The 15,767-nt window shown below is 44.4% G+C and overlaps 1 protein-coding gene across 1 annotated transcript in view; it reads right to left on the bottom strand.

Annotated features, from left to right (window-relative positions):
• Positions 1-10,197, bottom strand: part of LOC107123182 (acetyl-coenzyme A synthetase 2-like, mitochondrial) — a 40,746-nt gene extending 30,549 nt beyond the window's left edge. Inside the window, exons 1-2 of the mRNA XM_015426369.1 lie at positions 9,688-10,197; positions 1,513-1,609 (exon numbers count right to left, since the gene is read on the bottom strand). Of these exons, the coding sequence (XP_015281855.1) occupies positions 1,513-1,609; positions 9,688-9,991 (401 nt within the window). The 5' untranslated portion in view covers positions 9,992-10,197. The remainder of the gene's footprint in view (positions 1-1,512; positions 1,610-9,687) is intronic.
• Between the last annotated feature and the right edge of the window lie 5,570 nt (positions 10,198-15,767).

Genomic DNA, 15,767 nt, shown 5'->3' with positions numbered 1-15,767 from the left:
AGGCGCGTGTATCTTGTCTCGCCTGCTCCAGTTTCCCTGGGGGTGGGGTGGGGTGTATGTGCGCTTCCTTCTTGCAAAGTGGAAGGAGCTGCCAAGTGAAGAGAGCTGAGAGCTGCTGCAGTTTGCTTTAAATCCCAACGTTGTCTGTTGGAGGCTTGAGCTTCGGTGGAGGGGGCGTGGCCATGGGGAGGACTCAATGCTATCAGAACAACAGGGGAGAGAGGGCGGGGAGAGAAGGCTCCTCCCCCTCTGCCCTGGTAAGTCTGTTCTCTACGCAGCCGCAGTGAACTCTGTTTTATTTTTTGGCTGTTTTTTTTAACTCCCCCTTCTATATTTTAAAGTTTTTAGATTTTTCTGTACACCTGGGAAGTAACTGACGTGTGCAGGATAATCTCTTTTTTCCCCCATGTGGTCCCAATCTGCAGAAATAAGTATCCGCACAGAGAGGGGACCCTTGGCTATTAGTATATAGATGTGCATGCTTTCAAGTTCTCCATAACTCTTTGTAAGGCTAGATGTTAAGGAGAGGGTGGAGGGGGCACGAAAAAGATGTTTCTGGCTATGAAAAGGCAGAGTGTTGTGCATACTGTATAGAATAAATTACGTTGTGTGGTACTTGGTTGAGCTGTTTTCAAGTTTCATCTACACTTGCTGTGAAGTTGGATAAGAGGCACTTTTCAGTTGAAAGTCAGTGATTACAGTCTCTCCAGCACTAAATGGACCACACGAATCCCTTTAGAGATTTATTGAGAACAGAAGGAAAACGTGGTGGTCCTTATATTAACAAAGCTGGAGAATGAAAGCCAAACTGGGTAATATATCCAGAACCAAAACTATATCACATATGCTTTTTGTCCAATAGGGGGGGAAACCTTATTTTAAGGCTAAATTTCCAAAGAGTCACATTGGTCCATTTAAAAAATCCCCCAAACAAAGGTGCTTTAATTAGGACTAACAAAAACATCACAAAACAGTCCATTGCATTCTGCACAAGATGCATGCCAGAGACCTTTAATGGCATAGCACAAAACATTTCTCCCTCCCCCTTTTAACATACAGCCTGATGAAGAATTCTGGAGAACTCAAAAGTCTGCACATTGTTTCATTCCCCCCACCCACTAAGCAACATTACCCAATTTGGCTTCTGCTGACTTTCCAGTTTGATAAGGACTTATGAAGTTTTCTTTGTCTTCTTCCCATGTTAAAGGACGTGTGCTTTCTGTTTGGTGCTTGAGAGTTCTACAGAACTCAAAAGATTGCACACCTTTTTGTGATGTTTTGGTTAATCCTAGTAACAAGTGTCGCAAGATTTTTTAATTTGTTTTAGGACTTTACACATTGATGTTTCCGCTCAAATGATTTTCCCTGCAGAGCACAGGAAATGCTGAGATGTACAAAACAAGTATTTTGCCATGATATGAGGATTGTGTGAGGATTGATGATATTTTCACTATTGAGCAAGTGTGCAAGTCCCCCTCCCCTGCACCCATGTAAACAAGAATAAATAATAACCTGTATGTAATTTGGTCCTCTTGTCCAGGCTCATCTTTTTCCCAGATTAGAGCCACTTTATTTGGGGCACTGTGGACATGTCGATCCAAACAGTTAACTGGAAGAGAAAAAAGATTTGGGTCCCTTACCACTGCAGGTTGTGCCAGTCTCTTCTGTTTCAGTACAAAGCCCCTGCTGGCAGCTTATTCCCAAGTAATTAGTAAAGTTGGCGACTCTCTTATGTACTCTTTTGTTATAGACAAATTCAACAAATGCTTACCAAGTATTTGGTATTTCTCTTGACCAAAGTGCAGCCCCAACAGCTGACTATACCCAATACCTCAAACCATACAGGATCAAAAAAGACAAAACATTAAGCTTTCAGCCTGGTGTTCTCTCTGTTTGAACTGTGCAAGATTTCACTAGTATCCAAGTTTGCCATCAGGCCAATTGCTCCAACACAACAGCATCTCCATTTGCGGAAGAGGGGGCAGTGATTTACACCAATTCCCCCTTCCTTTGCAACCACCCATTTTGTCCTCCTAAGGGGATTAGACAGATTCATGCAGGAAATGTCCATCAATGGTTATTAGCCATGATGACAAAATGGAACATCCATATTCAAAGGCAGTAAACCTCTGGACACCAGGTATTAGGAAGCAACATCAAGAGAAGACCTTGGTCTTTATGCCCTGTTTGTTGGCCCTCCAGGGCAACTGCGTGAAACTGGATGCTGAGCAGGATGGACCAGTGGTCTGATCCAGCAGGGCTCTTCTTCCGTTCTTATGATCCCCTTCCTGGAACAAAATTTCAGAATGATATTTCTCCCACTGAAGTGTGGTTCACTGCTCCTTAGTCAGGGAACCAGATGTTCACCTGAATAATTTTATGCTGATAATAGGATACTAATCTGTGACAAAGTCCAAACTTTCCCTGATTGCTGTGGTGAACAATGGACTATCTGCCTCATCTGGGAGCCTGCCATAAAATCCCAGTGTTATGCTCAGGGAAGGAAGGAAGTGCACTGTATGGTGACAAATGGGAGGAAGACCATTTGGCTATACTGTCACTGCAGGGCAAGAAGGAGTGCTCTAATATCCCAGCCTGTAGCCCTCAAAATCAGTAGTGCTGTGCATGACAAGACATGATGGGTTAAATGCAGACTTGGCAGGAATTGGGTAGCTCGTTCCCCCAAAATAGGATTGGTCTCAATCCCTCCCAGCTGGGAAGAAAATGGTTAAATGTGCAACTCACTTAGCAAAAACCTGCCAAGAACAGAGGGGCAGGGAAGGGAGAAGCACAGTGAAAGTTAGTGTCACTGAATGGAAGAGACCATCCTTTGTTTAAGCTTCCTGCTGTCTTGCATTCATTCATCTGGGAGAAAGGCCAAGGCAAACGATTGATCAGCGTAATTTGGTGTTATGTATTCAGTTATTATGTGAAGTCAGGAACTGGGCTTACAGCTCCATAGAAGCCCTAGTATCCTGAGATGCAAGACCGGATTGGCCAATGCTGCAAATAGGCCAATCCGAAGAGACATTGACTTTTGGCGGGAACCAAATCCATTGGTCCTAAGCGATGCATTTTCATTGGTTATTATCTGTTCTAGGGGTGTGGCTTTGCCAGTTCAAATAGTATAAAAGTTAGAAGGTTTTGTTGAATGTTGTCCTGTGTTAAGTCATGAGCTGAATAAAGAAATTACTTGTTTAAGAGCTGCCTTGATCTCGGTTCATAATATTTAGTATTCTCTCTCTCTTTTTTTTTTGTTTCTAGTATTCTGCAGCATCTGTAACTGTGTTCTGATACATTCCCATACCTCTGTGTTTTACTTTGACCTTTTTGGCACCTCAGTGTTGCCATTATTTCCTGGAGGGTTGAATCCCCAGCTGATGCTCTGACGTTTCTTGAATTTGGATCCCACCCCACCCCCTTTGTGTTCTGCATTTCCTTTGAAAAGAGGTCATGTGGCTGTGTCATCATGTGCTTCTTCTGCAACAGAGCCTCCTCCTTTTTATGTACGTGCAGTGGATGTATTGTGGATGTATCATGGGGAACAGCATGGCTGCTGCCATTTCAAAGGTCCCCTGCTCCTCCTTAGTCACCAGCTAAGGAAATGGCTGGTGATTGTCGAACTGGATACACCAATTCATAACAGTGTTATTCAATAATTACGAAGTATGCGAAATGTGTCGTCATGTCCTTCGTCAGCAACGGAACCTCCTTTTGTGTGGGTGCATATACAGTAGTGTTATGACATCATTACATTGTAAAAAAAACAACCTTGGATGTATCGTGGAGAACAGCATGGTTGCCGCCATTTGAAAAGCCCCCTGCTCCTCCTCCGTCACCAACTAAGAAAATGGCTGCCGAAGATTCCCACAGAATCCTAATGAAAATAGTACTCCGTTTGTGATCATTGAACTGGATGCACCAATTCATAACAGAGTTATTCAATAATTATGAAGCACATGAAATATAAACACTGCACATGTTGAGTTTCCATCAAATCAATTATATAATTACATTATTTTTAGATGTTTAAAAGACTGAATGGTCATCAAAAACACACTGGGGCCTTTTCTGCACTAACAGATCACTGTAGCTTACTCTGGAGAATCCAAGCAGTTGAGACTTTAAGGTTAACTTCGTATTTTGTGTCCCTGCCCTTGGCACTATTCTTTTTTCTCCAGTTTATTTTTGTGTATGCATTCTGCATCTACAACCCAAACTCACATTTTTTGCTTAATTGTGTTTAAAGTCACTTGTGATCTGTGGAGGGGACATCCCCTTTCTCTCCTCTCCTCCCTGCTCTTCCACCACCTTCGGCTAGCTGCCGCTGGCCTACTCCAGGCATGCCCAACCCATAGAGGGACACAAGCTCAGTGGCTGGCTGGCTGGCATGCTGGGAGGGGTGGCATCCCAAGGGTTTAAATTTTTAAAAATGGGTCTTCAGGCCTCTCCCATTATTTTCAATGGGCAATCCTGTCATTCCTTTTAATACAGCCCCCTCCAAGTTGTGTGCAGATAGGCTTTGGGGGAGGGAAAAGATCCTTCCCTAGGGTTCAATCTGTAAAGTGGGAGGAGTGTGTCAAACACACACACCCGTCAAGCTAGAAGCATCAGACTCCCAGAGGACGTCCCCAGGCTGCCCCTCTACCTGCCCTCCAAGTTGTGTACCTGCCCTCCAAGTTAAATAGAAGCGGAAATAGGAACAGGGGAATGGGCGGAGCTGACTAAAGCCACAAGTAGTCTGCTTATTATTCCCTCTGAATGTTCACATGCATACTTTTAGCACAGCACCAGTTTGAGCAAGGGATCCAAAATAAATGGGAAAACACAAATCCTCTGTCCCTGTCTCTATATGTGCCCTATCAAATGTTAAAATATAGGACAGGCTCCTTAGTTTAGGAGTTCTAGATTATCACATAAAGAGCTTGTTCCAGCTCTTTATGTGAGCACATGTCAGTGGCTGCCTTCCCAGGGGAGGGGTCTGTGTGCTCTCATGGATTCAGCACCCATAGAATGTCCTTGTCAAAAAAGCACTCTGTACTCTGGTGGCTGATCTCCATCTACAGGCAAATAGATAGGTTGTGTCCCTATCAGTCATGAATTATTCATATTGGCAATCATAACCAAGAGATCCAACAGTGTTTAAATGACTGAGATGGACATTTCTCACTGAACCTTTCTGTTTCAAATTCATGTTTGTATGAACGTACAACAGCAGAATGTGCCGAAAAAACCTATAAAGCAAATAGTACAAGTTGAAAGCACTTGGCCCAGGGTTATCTCCACTTCCTAAGATCAAATGCACAGCCTGACCCAATGTACTCAACCCAAAAAAGTACAATTCCAAGTTAATCATTTGAAACTCCCCAGTATGAACCAGTTGCACAACCCAAATAGATTAACTGCACAGTCCAGAATAGGTTAGTTGCTCATCTCAGTCAGTGGTACATGCCACTTACAATGCATTGTAAGTCTCCTTGGGTGCCAATACAATCAGACAGACCAGTATGTCGATGTAGTATATTAACACTACAGAAATAATAATTGCTGTTAAAAGATATGGGAGACAATAAAAATGATGCAGTTAATTCTTGGATCTTTAAAAATGTTAAAATAACGAATTGAAATAACTGATTATTCTGTATATGAGTCAACTGAGGTAATCCTCTGTTGCCCTTCTCTGTGTACACCCGCCCCCACCAGAAGAGCCTTTTGTGAGGGCTCCTCATCTGCAGAATGCCCTCAACAGGCCTCTCTTATCTAATCTGTTTCAGACACCAATATTGGATGTATTTATTCACCTTGACATCTGAGTGATTTAATGAATTTGTAAACTGTTGTAAACTGGCTTTTCTTCTCTGAATACCTCTATTATTTATGTATTTATTTTGACTTCTAGCCCGCCCGCCCTGCCCCAGCAGGCTCAGGGTGGTTCACATCATTATTACATTATTAAAATTACAATAAATTAAGTTTAAAACAATACATAAAGTGCTAGCAATAACATATACCATGGCGGGAGTCCACAATTAGCACATGGTCTGGGTCGTATCAGTGAGGCACAGGCTATTCAGTGATGGTAATGATGTTATTAATATTGATGGTATTGGTGGTGTTGGAGCCAGGGCCTCAGATGGTTGCGGGCGGCCCCTTACACTAATGCCTGGTGGAAGAGCTCTATTTTATAGGCCCTGCGGAACTGTAAAAGGTCCCGCAGGGCCCTGATGTCTTCTGGGAGCTCATTCCACCAGTATGGAGCTGCCTCCAAGAAGGCCCTGGCCCTCGTTACTGCAAGCCTGGCTTCTCTGGAGCCTATGAGGACCGGGCAATTTTGAGTACCTGATCGCAGTGCTCGCTGGGGAACATATGGGGAAAGGTGGTCCTTTAGGTGTTGCCTGTTCAAGATATTCTAATTTTCTTATAAAGAACTACAGTTTGAAGAACTCATCATCCCCTGCCCTATTCCTGTTACAACTGTGCCTGTTCAATAAAATCAACCTGTTTGTTTCAACTTTATTTCATGTCGTGCCATATCCAAAGGGGTTTTATAAGAGGGTTCCTGCTAAGTTACAATAAAAATCTCTGGCCTGAGTTATAAGTTTATGATTCAAACACGCTACTACAAGGCTGCTCAGTCAGAGTGGTGAACAGTGTTTTTGGAGGGAAAATCTGCCTCACAGAACAGAAGGAGCATGGGTCTGTCATACTCAAATAGCCAAATAAGGCACAAAAGAACAATTGTGTTTGTTTATTTATGTGTCTTCTGTATTCTCATTAAATAGGGGCCAAGTCTAATATTTAGATGAAAAAGGGGTGTATAATGAGGGGAGCTGAACCTCTCCCCTTCCCACAATCACTTCAGGCATTTTTCCTCAGCTGGGTTCTGATAGTAGAAAGGAGTCTGGTTGGGGAAAAATTGCTTGGAGCAACACAGAAAGGTAAGACAGGGAAGGTTCTGCTCTCCTCACCGGTGTGACAGTTTCTATATAAAAACAATTAGACCCACCCTGTGAAATAGATTTATGTGGCAAATACACAAACAACAAACATGGCTGCCCTCATCATGTCCAGTTTCTTATTTAATATTGACACTGATATGCCCATCTACATACTAAATATTGTTGTCACCAGTGTTCCTTCTAAGCTGAGCTAGTGTCAGCTAGCTCACAGTTTTTTAGCCTCTGGCTCACACATTTTTGTCTCAGCTCAGGAAGGATGGCTCCAGAGCAAACTAATTTATGCAGCAGCCATACTGCTTGCTCACAACTTTAATGCCAGGAGCTCACAAAGTTGAATTTTTGCTCACAAGGCTGCACAGCTTAGAGGGAGCATTGTACAGTCTATAGTCATTAAAACTTTTATTTCCATTTTGTTTTTCTTTCTTCCTTGTAAATTAAAACAAACTTCCAATGAGTCATTTAATCGTATCTTCAATCAACCACCAGCACAATGTATGCAAATATCCCCTGTACACACACACACCCTGCTCCAGCAGTCCCTTTTGTCCCCCAGAAAGATGGTATTTGGAGCAGAGGTCATTTCGGGGGGGCACGCGGGGGAACACAGTTCCCCCGGGTGAGGTGCAGGGGGCGGGGCACACGATGAAGCCCCACCCCCTGCTTCTGGTCGCCCCGCTTCCAGCCCTCCTTCAGCCAAGAGGAGGCAGGAGAAGAGGGAGGGTAAGTTGCTTCCTCCCCGCGTCTCCCCACCCCTGCCTGCCTGGGGCCAGGGAGGGCCTTGGTGGGGCTTCCTCGCACTTCAGCCGGCCTTGCAGGTCCACCGCCGGGCCCCTGATGTCAGGGGGTGTGGCATATGCTAATGAGTTATGCTAATGAGTTCCCCTAGCTCTTTTTCTACGAAATGACCCCTGATTTGGAGTAACCCACAAGGGACTGCATGGACAAAAAGCTATGCAGGCCAGGAGGCTGCAATGGGAAGTGGGGAGTTGTTGAACATGCCCCCTTCCACATCTTCCGCTTGTGGAAGAAGGTGGTAGCTTTGTCCAATTCCCTCTCCTCACTGCAGTTTCTCAACTCCATTCAGGTCCCACAACGCTACCAGGCATCACTTTTCTGGGGGTCAAAACAAGTTGTGGGGGAGAGGAATGGAAAGTCCACTTTGGCCCCGTTCACACAGAGCATTTGCCACGCTGAAGGCACGATAGTCCCACGGATTTTCTGGGCACGATCACACCGGAACATCTGGGAGGCGTAGCACACCCGTGGTGTCCTGCCGTAGATGCGCATTTAAAAAGTACCTGGGACGACCTACTGGCAAATGGTTTGCCACGGGCTGCATGCGGACTCCCTGGGTGTGATCGCGCCAGCGCGAGGCTTTCTCCCCCGTTGTCCTCTTTGCCGCGGGGAAGCCGCCATCGCATCTGATCGCATAATGGCGCATCAGAATGCGACGGCACAAATAGCCGCCCCGCCCCCCCGCGTTTTCCGGCACGTCTGACCGGGGCTATAGTGGTTTGTTAGCTACAACCAATTATGTTATATGTGCTAGTTTTGTATGTCAGTGGTTCCCATCCCAACCTGGGGGATGGGGACCCCCGGAGGGTCACAAAGTTATTGGAAAGGGTCCTTGAATTCATATGCACACTAAGCATTGTCTTTTTGATCTTTTCGTTACGTTTTCTCAGTCAATGGATACTAGAAGTACAACTAGTATTATGTGGGGATCCACAGATTTTTTTTAATGTTGAAAAAGGGTCCTCATACTCGAAAAAGTTAGGAACCCTTGGTTTATGCTATTTATTTATAAAGCTGTCATCAAGCCAAATACACCATGTTCACATTAAAATACATGTAATCAATTGTTTTAAGAAATTGAATTATTATAAATACTCATGCATCAGCTCCATATATCCTTTGTCCAAGGTTCAAATGGAATACACACATGTCTACAATGAATTGTATTAGTCTGATAAAAGTAATGTTTTGTGCAAGAAACGTTACTCCAAAAGAGACATGGCTGATCATTGCATCATTATCTAATAGCATAGTAAAGGGGGAAATGTTGGTGTATTATATGCAGTAAATGGGGCAAAATTTCTGAGTTCCATAAACAATTATATTCATTAGAGAAATATAAGAAGTATTTTTTGCTTTTTACAAGAAGGACATTATACACATTTTTAACTATGTGTTCAGGATTTCTGCCATAATGCTATCACTAATTATTGCACTACAGTTTGAGCTTTCTTGACCCAAATTTTGTAAAAAGAATAAATATTTTAACCTCAGGTTCTTGAACCACCAACGTACAACAAAATTGCAACCTGGCAAATAACTGCAGGATACTTTGTAGAGAATGTTTAGGACAAGGTCAGTGGGGCTACTGACTAACCAATTCCATCAGGAGAAAGTAGTACCCAGGTGGTGGAACTGTACTAGGTCTTACTTTATGACCTAGTATTTCTGCACACACTTCTTCCATCCTAGTGTTTTTGTTTTGTCTCCCCCCTCAAACCGGTCTTTTCTTATGCTCAGCAAAAGAGATTAGTATAGCCAAAACACTGATTCATAATGTAGTAAAATGGATACTAAAGAGTCAATATTGAGCAAACCTTGAGAGAAAAGTATGGAATTTTTGTATGAAAAGGGGAGAAATGAAAAGTTCCACCCTGAAAGGAAATGTTCCTTCAAGCAGACAAAGACAAAGAACAGCTGGCTTCCTACTTACCTGATACATTCAGCTGTCCTCCAAGGAACCAGGACAAATGGCCTTGCTGTAGGTTGCAGGAACTGACACAGTGAAAGGGGCTTATCCATAAGAGCCTGCTTCTCCCTAGTGTGCCCCAAAACGTGTCTGGCTGTTCCACAGACAGCTGATACAGCCCTTGGTGATCCCTTGGTCCAGGAAAGGCTGCAGCTTCTGGCATGTATGCAGTGAGAGGTCCCCTGCTCCATGCTCTTGTTTTGCAAGATGAGAATCTGCCTTTGGGGGCAATTTTTGGAAACCAAGTTCTAGCAAGTAGCCAGGACATAATCCTGGGGTACAAGAGCAGCTCCTCCCCACTTCTGAGCCAAGGAAATCTTCTTTAAGCATTCGTCCTAGTTGAAACGCTGTTCCTGTTTTCCTGGCATAGCAAAATGTGTGTTCATTATTTCCCTCGGCACCAAGCTGTACACCCACATTCAGAGTGAATAAAGTACAAGAGGGTGCCACGCTGTTCCTGGAAAACACACACATGTATATTCTTCTTCCCGAGGAGCATACGCAAAGGAAATTTGATCCCTTTTATGGGAGTAGTAGGGGGTGTGTTTTTGAAATGTCCAACTGGAATAACCCTCATGCTAATCTGAACCAGCTCCTGAACTGAAGCCAGGTTCAGCTGTGGCTTGTATGCACAGCCACATTCAATCCAGATCAGACTGCGCTTGCTCACATTCTTGCAGTGCATTCCTCTTTCCTTCCTTGAGGTGGAGATTCAGAGTGGCTGCTTCTGTGAGATAAATACAGCTCATAGGATCATGAGATAAAGTGAAACTGTTCATAAAACTTTGGCATGCTTTGGGGCATGTGGGAGTCTGTGATAACAAGGTGGCCTTTGTTTCAGTAGGTCAGATGTATGTGCTTGTTCTTCCAGCACAACAAGTTAGTAGGGTACATGGTTATTTCCAAAAGACACTACTTCTCTAACTCCACCGTTTTCATGCTGTGTTCCAGATATGGTTGCCAACCTCCAGGTGGAGGCTGGAGATCTCTTGGAATTACAACTGATCATCAGACTATATAAATCACTCGTGTGTTTACCATTTATTTATTTAAAACATCTGTTCTACTTTTCCTGGAGCAAATAGCTGCTTTGGAAGGTGGACTGCATGGCATTATACCCTACCAACATCCCTCTCCTCCTTAAACCTCACTCTCCCAGGCTCCACCCTCAAATCCCCAGGTACTTCCAAACACAAAGTTGGCAACCCTAATTCCAGGGATTCCTGGAAATGTGCCAGCAACCTCAAGCCCAATAACGGCAGGCAAGTTTCCCTCAAGAACACTTTGTTCACCATCACTGAACAATGGAGTAGAACAGATCAGGATCAGTGGTTTCAAGACAAGATGCCCTGCAGTCAAATCCTTTGTGCTAAGGTTCCAACCTCCAGGTGGTGCCCAGAGATATCCTGCTTTTACAACTGATCTCCAGACTACAGAGCTCAGTCCCCCTGTAGAAAATGCCTGCTTTGCAAGATGAACTCTATGGCATTGTACCCACCTGAGGTCCTTCCCCTCTTCCAATCCTGCCCCCTCTAGGCTCCATCTCCCCCCCCCAAAAAAAAATCTGCAAGTATTTCCCAGCCCAGAGCTGGCAACCCTACCTTGTCTGTTAGGGATTGCCAGGCACCAATTGGCAACTGCTTACTTTCCACAGCTGTAGTTTGTTTTGCAAGTATTACCAAGCCAGTAGGACCAGTTTCCGTGCTGATCACACATACTTTGTTAAGTACCACTCCTGCTTCTAACAAGACAAGGACAGATTAGTTTCCCTGAATGACATTTTCCACAAGGTGATAAAGAGTCCACTGTGCTAACAGCTATGCAAATAGATGAGAAGATCCAGCAAGCTATTCTTCTCCCAACATGGGACTGTAGAGACAAACAAGTTGTTCCAGTAAATTACTCTTCTTCTTTTTTTTGGCCCCCCGAAGGGGATTTTTTATTGCATTTTATATAAGGACTACAAACTACAACGAAAATAGGGAAGGGAATTACAATTAAGGAAAAAGGAAAGATAACCACTACTGACTAAAAACCCAAGAGAGGAGATCATCAAATTTGCTTAAATACAAAGCCACCCCTTAAAACGCTAACATTTTAATGAACTTAGTCAGACATGCTAGTATATCTTTTAAATCTTAAATTTAACTGTTGATAAAAGACCCCAGAGCATCTCATTATTAAGCACAATGTTTTCAAAGGCACAATTCAGAGTCCTTCAGCCTTCATTTTTTCTTATCCTGTCTTTTCCGCAGTTTGTAGGGACTTTTAGGAGCCGCTGCCCCCTGTCTCAGAAAGGGAGTCCTCTCCAGAAGGACCCGAGTCCAGCTCGCCACTGGACTTACTGTCATTTCCCTCTTTTTCCACCTCCTCTGGCTCTCCCAACTGGATTCTCAAAAACTCCCGTACTTTAAAAACAGAGTCAATCTTTTCCTTTTTATCCTGAAGGTTACACTCTCTGGAGTTAGCCACCTGTACACGATGGCATTTGTTTGAAGAAAAAGGATTAGATCTTTGTACTTCTTTCTCCTTTGTCTTATTTCAAATGGAATATCTTTCAGAATCCTGATAGTATTGTTCCCAATTTTCAAAGGTGATCCCGCTGTTGCTCTCAGGATAGAATCCCTCACATGCCTCTTCGAGAATCTCATTACTATTTCCCCAGGCAGATTATTTTTCTTTATATATCCGCAATATGACCTATAGACCACATCCATCTCGCTTATCAAAAGTTCCGCCTTCAGATCTGTCACTGGGGCCAATGCTTCGCTCATCATTTGCTTCAGATTCTCACCCTTAGTCTCTGGGACACCTTGGAAATAAAGGACCAAGTTTGACTTCTCCATTTGTAATTGTAAAAGCTGTTCTTCTGTAGAAACTTGCTTCCTTTCCAATTTTCGTACCTTTTTCTTCACCTTTTGAGCAGTGGCATCAACTTCTTTCACCTTCTCAGCTGTTTGTTCTGTAATTTTAAGAGTCTCATTTAGTTGCTTTTGCTGAGTGGCGATACATTGGTTCATTGTTGACAGCTGTTCCTTGAGATTATTCATCTGATCCAGCAGGGGGTGCAGGGATTCTGCCAGTGTTTTGGCCAACTCGGTGGTTCCTTCCGGTCGTGGGCTCTCAACTACTTTCGCTTTTGAAAGTTTCTCTTTCTCCGTCCTCTTCCCCGCCATTTTTATTAATTGTTTACTTTCGCAAAGATTTATAAAGTCTCTTAATATGCGCTCAAATGCTCATACACGCCTTGGTAAGTCTTTCCCAACAGATTTCATCGCTTTTGCTTCCACTCCCCCCCACCCCCGAGTCTCACTTTTAAATTTGTGCGCATGGGAGGGGCCCCTCCCTCACTCGCTTTACTTTCTAGTCCGTGGGGGTGGGAGCTTTCTTTTTAAGTTAGCAAATACTCTTTAATCCGACTCACGTTCATATTCGGTCATATGACCTCGTTTAGCCTCTGTTTTAACCGCTCAATCTCCAGCGCTTGCCCTGGTCAGCATCACTTGTTCCATTTGGACACTCAGCAGAAGGACCGTCGGGATGGATAAGCGCCTCGATTCTCCAGCATTACGCTGGCGAAGAGGCAACCTCTCAGAAGTCCCCTGGCTAGGAGCCTTTCACCAGGCTCCTGGGGGGTGGCGATGCCTCCCCCCCCCCTTTCCGCTGGTGTGCAGCTTTCACCACCCGGGAGGTCCAGAAGGTGAGTCTGCTCGGCGTGCCGCCATAAACCGGAAGTCAGTAAATGACTCTTTGCAATGCAACCCAAGTCATAATTCTGTTGGTACACTTTGTGGGTAAAAAAAAATCAGTGTTCTGAACTCTCATGAGAAATCTGTAAACGGTAATACTTACACAACCAAGCGTCACCACTGTAGCAGGAAGTTCCTGAGCTAATTAGTGTGGTATTCAAGACAACATGAACATTACTGCTACTATAACTACAGTGTGGACTTTTGTTGGTGCAAAGACAGGGCCTCAGTTGTCTCTGCCTGTCAAATACATCTCCTTGCTGCATCAGACCAATTGTCTAGTTAATCCAGCTTCCTGTTTCGAACAGCAACAGGGTGCTCAGAAGAAGGACATGAAAGTTATGGGCATTTTTTCATTTGCCCCCAGCATCCCACGGTAGACTGTCTCTGTACGCAAGTGCTATTTACCTTGTAGATACTGGAGCAGGGTTGGAAGGGTGCTGCCATCTTGCCATTTCTGCATCAATGGGGGGCTGGAAGAGTGAGAAGATGATTCACACAGAAAGGTTAAGGCCTGATTTATGCAAGATGTAGAACGAGGTGAGAGAACACAGTGCATCACTTTGGACTGCAGATGATAGATCCCTGCTCATATGTCTTCATATACAAAGTCCCATGCATATAGAAAAGTATCCTAGAAAGGAAGAAATTTTCACTCTCTCCTTTTGCTTATTGTGCTGGTCTGCAGTTTTTCAGGGATTTTTTTTAACATAGGGGGTCATTCCAAACCGTGGAGCAAAATGATTCTCCCCCTGCAGTCAGAAGTGGTCCAGTCCATTCTATCACTACTGCATTCATCTACTTTCTTCCCCACCTGCATATGTAAGCCAGTCCCAAGAGGAGGCATTTGAGGAGGCTCTGCACTGTGCGTGAGCCAGCTGTGGAAACCATATGCAGCTGTTATAACCTTGATCGTTCTTGTTTGGAGCAACAGTGACCTCTGCTGCTGTAGGATTACAACATTTATAAATTTCTCATCTGCTTAAATGCTTGTGCAGATTTCTGCTGTGGCAGTTCCAGAGGTTTTCAAAGAGAGGCTAGATGGCCATATGACAACAATGCGGATTTTGTTAACTTAGGCAGATCATGAGAGAGAGGAAGGGTTGCATCAGGGCTTAGTTCTTGGGGTCCCTTTCTTACATACCCAGGGTATTGCTGATCACTCCTTTGGGGTCAGGAAGCATTTTTTTTTCTCCAGGCCAGTTTGGCCAGGGGTCCTGGAGGTTTTTTGCCATCTTCTGGGCATGGGACAGGGGTTACTGGTGGTGTGGGAGGGAGGTAGTTGTGAATTTCTTGCATTGTGCAGGGGGTTGGACTAGATGACCCTGGAGGTCCCTTCCAACTCTATGGGTGCGTTCAGACGGGGGCTTTACATCGGTATAGGTGCCGGTTGCAATCGCTGTACTCACCGGCGTTCAGATGGTGAACATCTGCCTCCTGTCCCTAACCGATGTAAAGCCCTTTACACCGTTGCACTCTGCCACTAGGTCCCAAGTGGTGGTATACTGAGTGCAACGGTTGCTTCCGATGTACCCCGGTGTCTGATCGCTCTCCACCGGTGCCTACCCATTTCCGTCGGAAGCCTGAGGCTTCCGGTTTTCCCCCGCCATTTTTTTTTTTAAACAGAGCAATATGCGCTTGGGCAAAGCTTCGCCCTGAGCGTTTGTTAAAAAAAAAATCCCTTACTTTACCTATCCGGAGGAGTCTGGGACTTAAGGGAGGCCAGTTTGGGCTTTAAACTTTAAAGGTAAGTCCTTAAAAAAAAAAAGCCGATGCCTGCAGCGTGTGACCGGGCGTACACCGATGGGAACCGCAAAATGGAGGTAAGTGTGATTGCGTTTATGCCGGCAGAAAGCCCCCATCTGAACGCACCCTATGATTCTATGATTCTATCTATGATTCCAAGTACTTTTACAAATGATAAGAAGTCCTGTTATTTTCCCAGGCCAACTGCAAGTCCATAGTTAACACTTCTCCAGTAACTGCATCTCTTGTGAAGGAGTAGCTGTTTGTCATATTCACTGGTATAATAAAAAGGGGGGGGGAAATCCCTAGCAAACATGAACTGCAAAGCTATTTGATGTGGAGATGCAACTTACAGGCAACAGCTCACCATAACATTATGAATATCCCCACAATTTAAAAAAAATCAACCCTTTTGCCATTTCTCCTTGGTGAACTGCATGCCAGTTTGGTGTAGTGGTTAAGTGCGTGGACTCTAATCTGGGAGAACCGGGTTTGATTCCCCACTCCTCCACTTGCACCTGCTGATGTGACCTTGGGTCAGTCACAAGC

Source organism: Gekko japonicus, unplaced genomic scaffold, assembly GCF_001447785.1.
Source record: "Gekko japonicus isolate JY-2015 unplaced genomic scaffold, Gekko_japonicus_V1.1 scaffold719, whole genome shotgun sequence".
NCBI lineage: Eukaryota > Metazoa > Chordata > Lepidosauria > Squamata > Gekkonidae > Gekko > Gekko japonicus.
The sequence above is the reverse complement of the archived record's forward strand: the minus strand, read 5'-3'. Positions and strand labels throughout refer to the sequence as shown.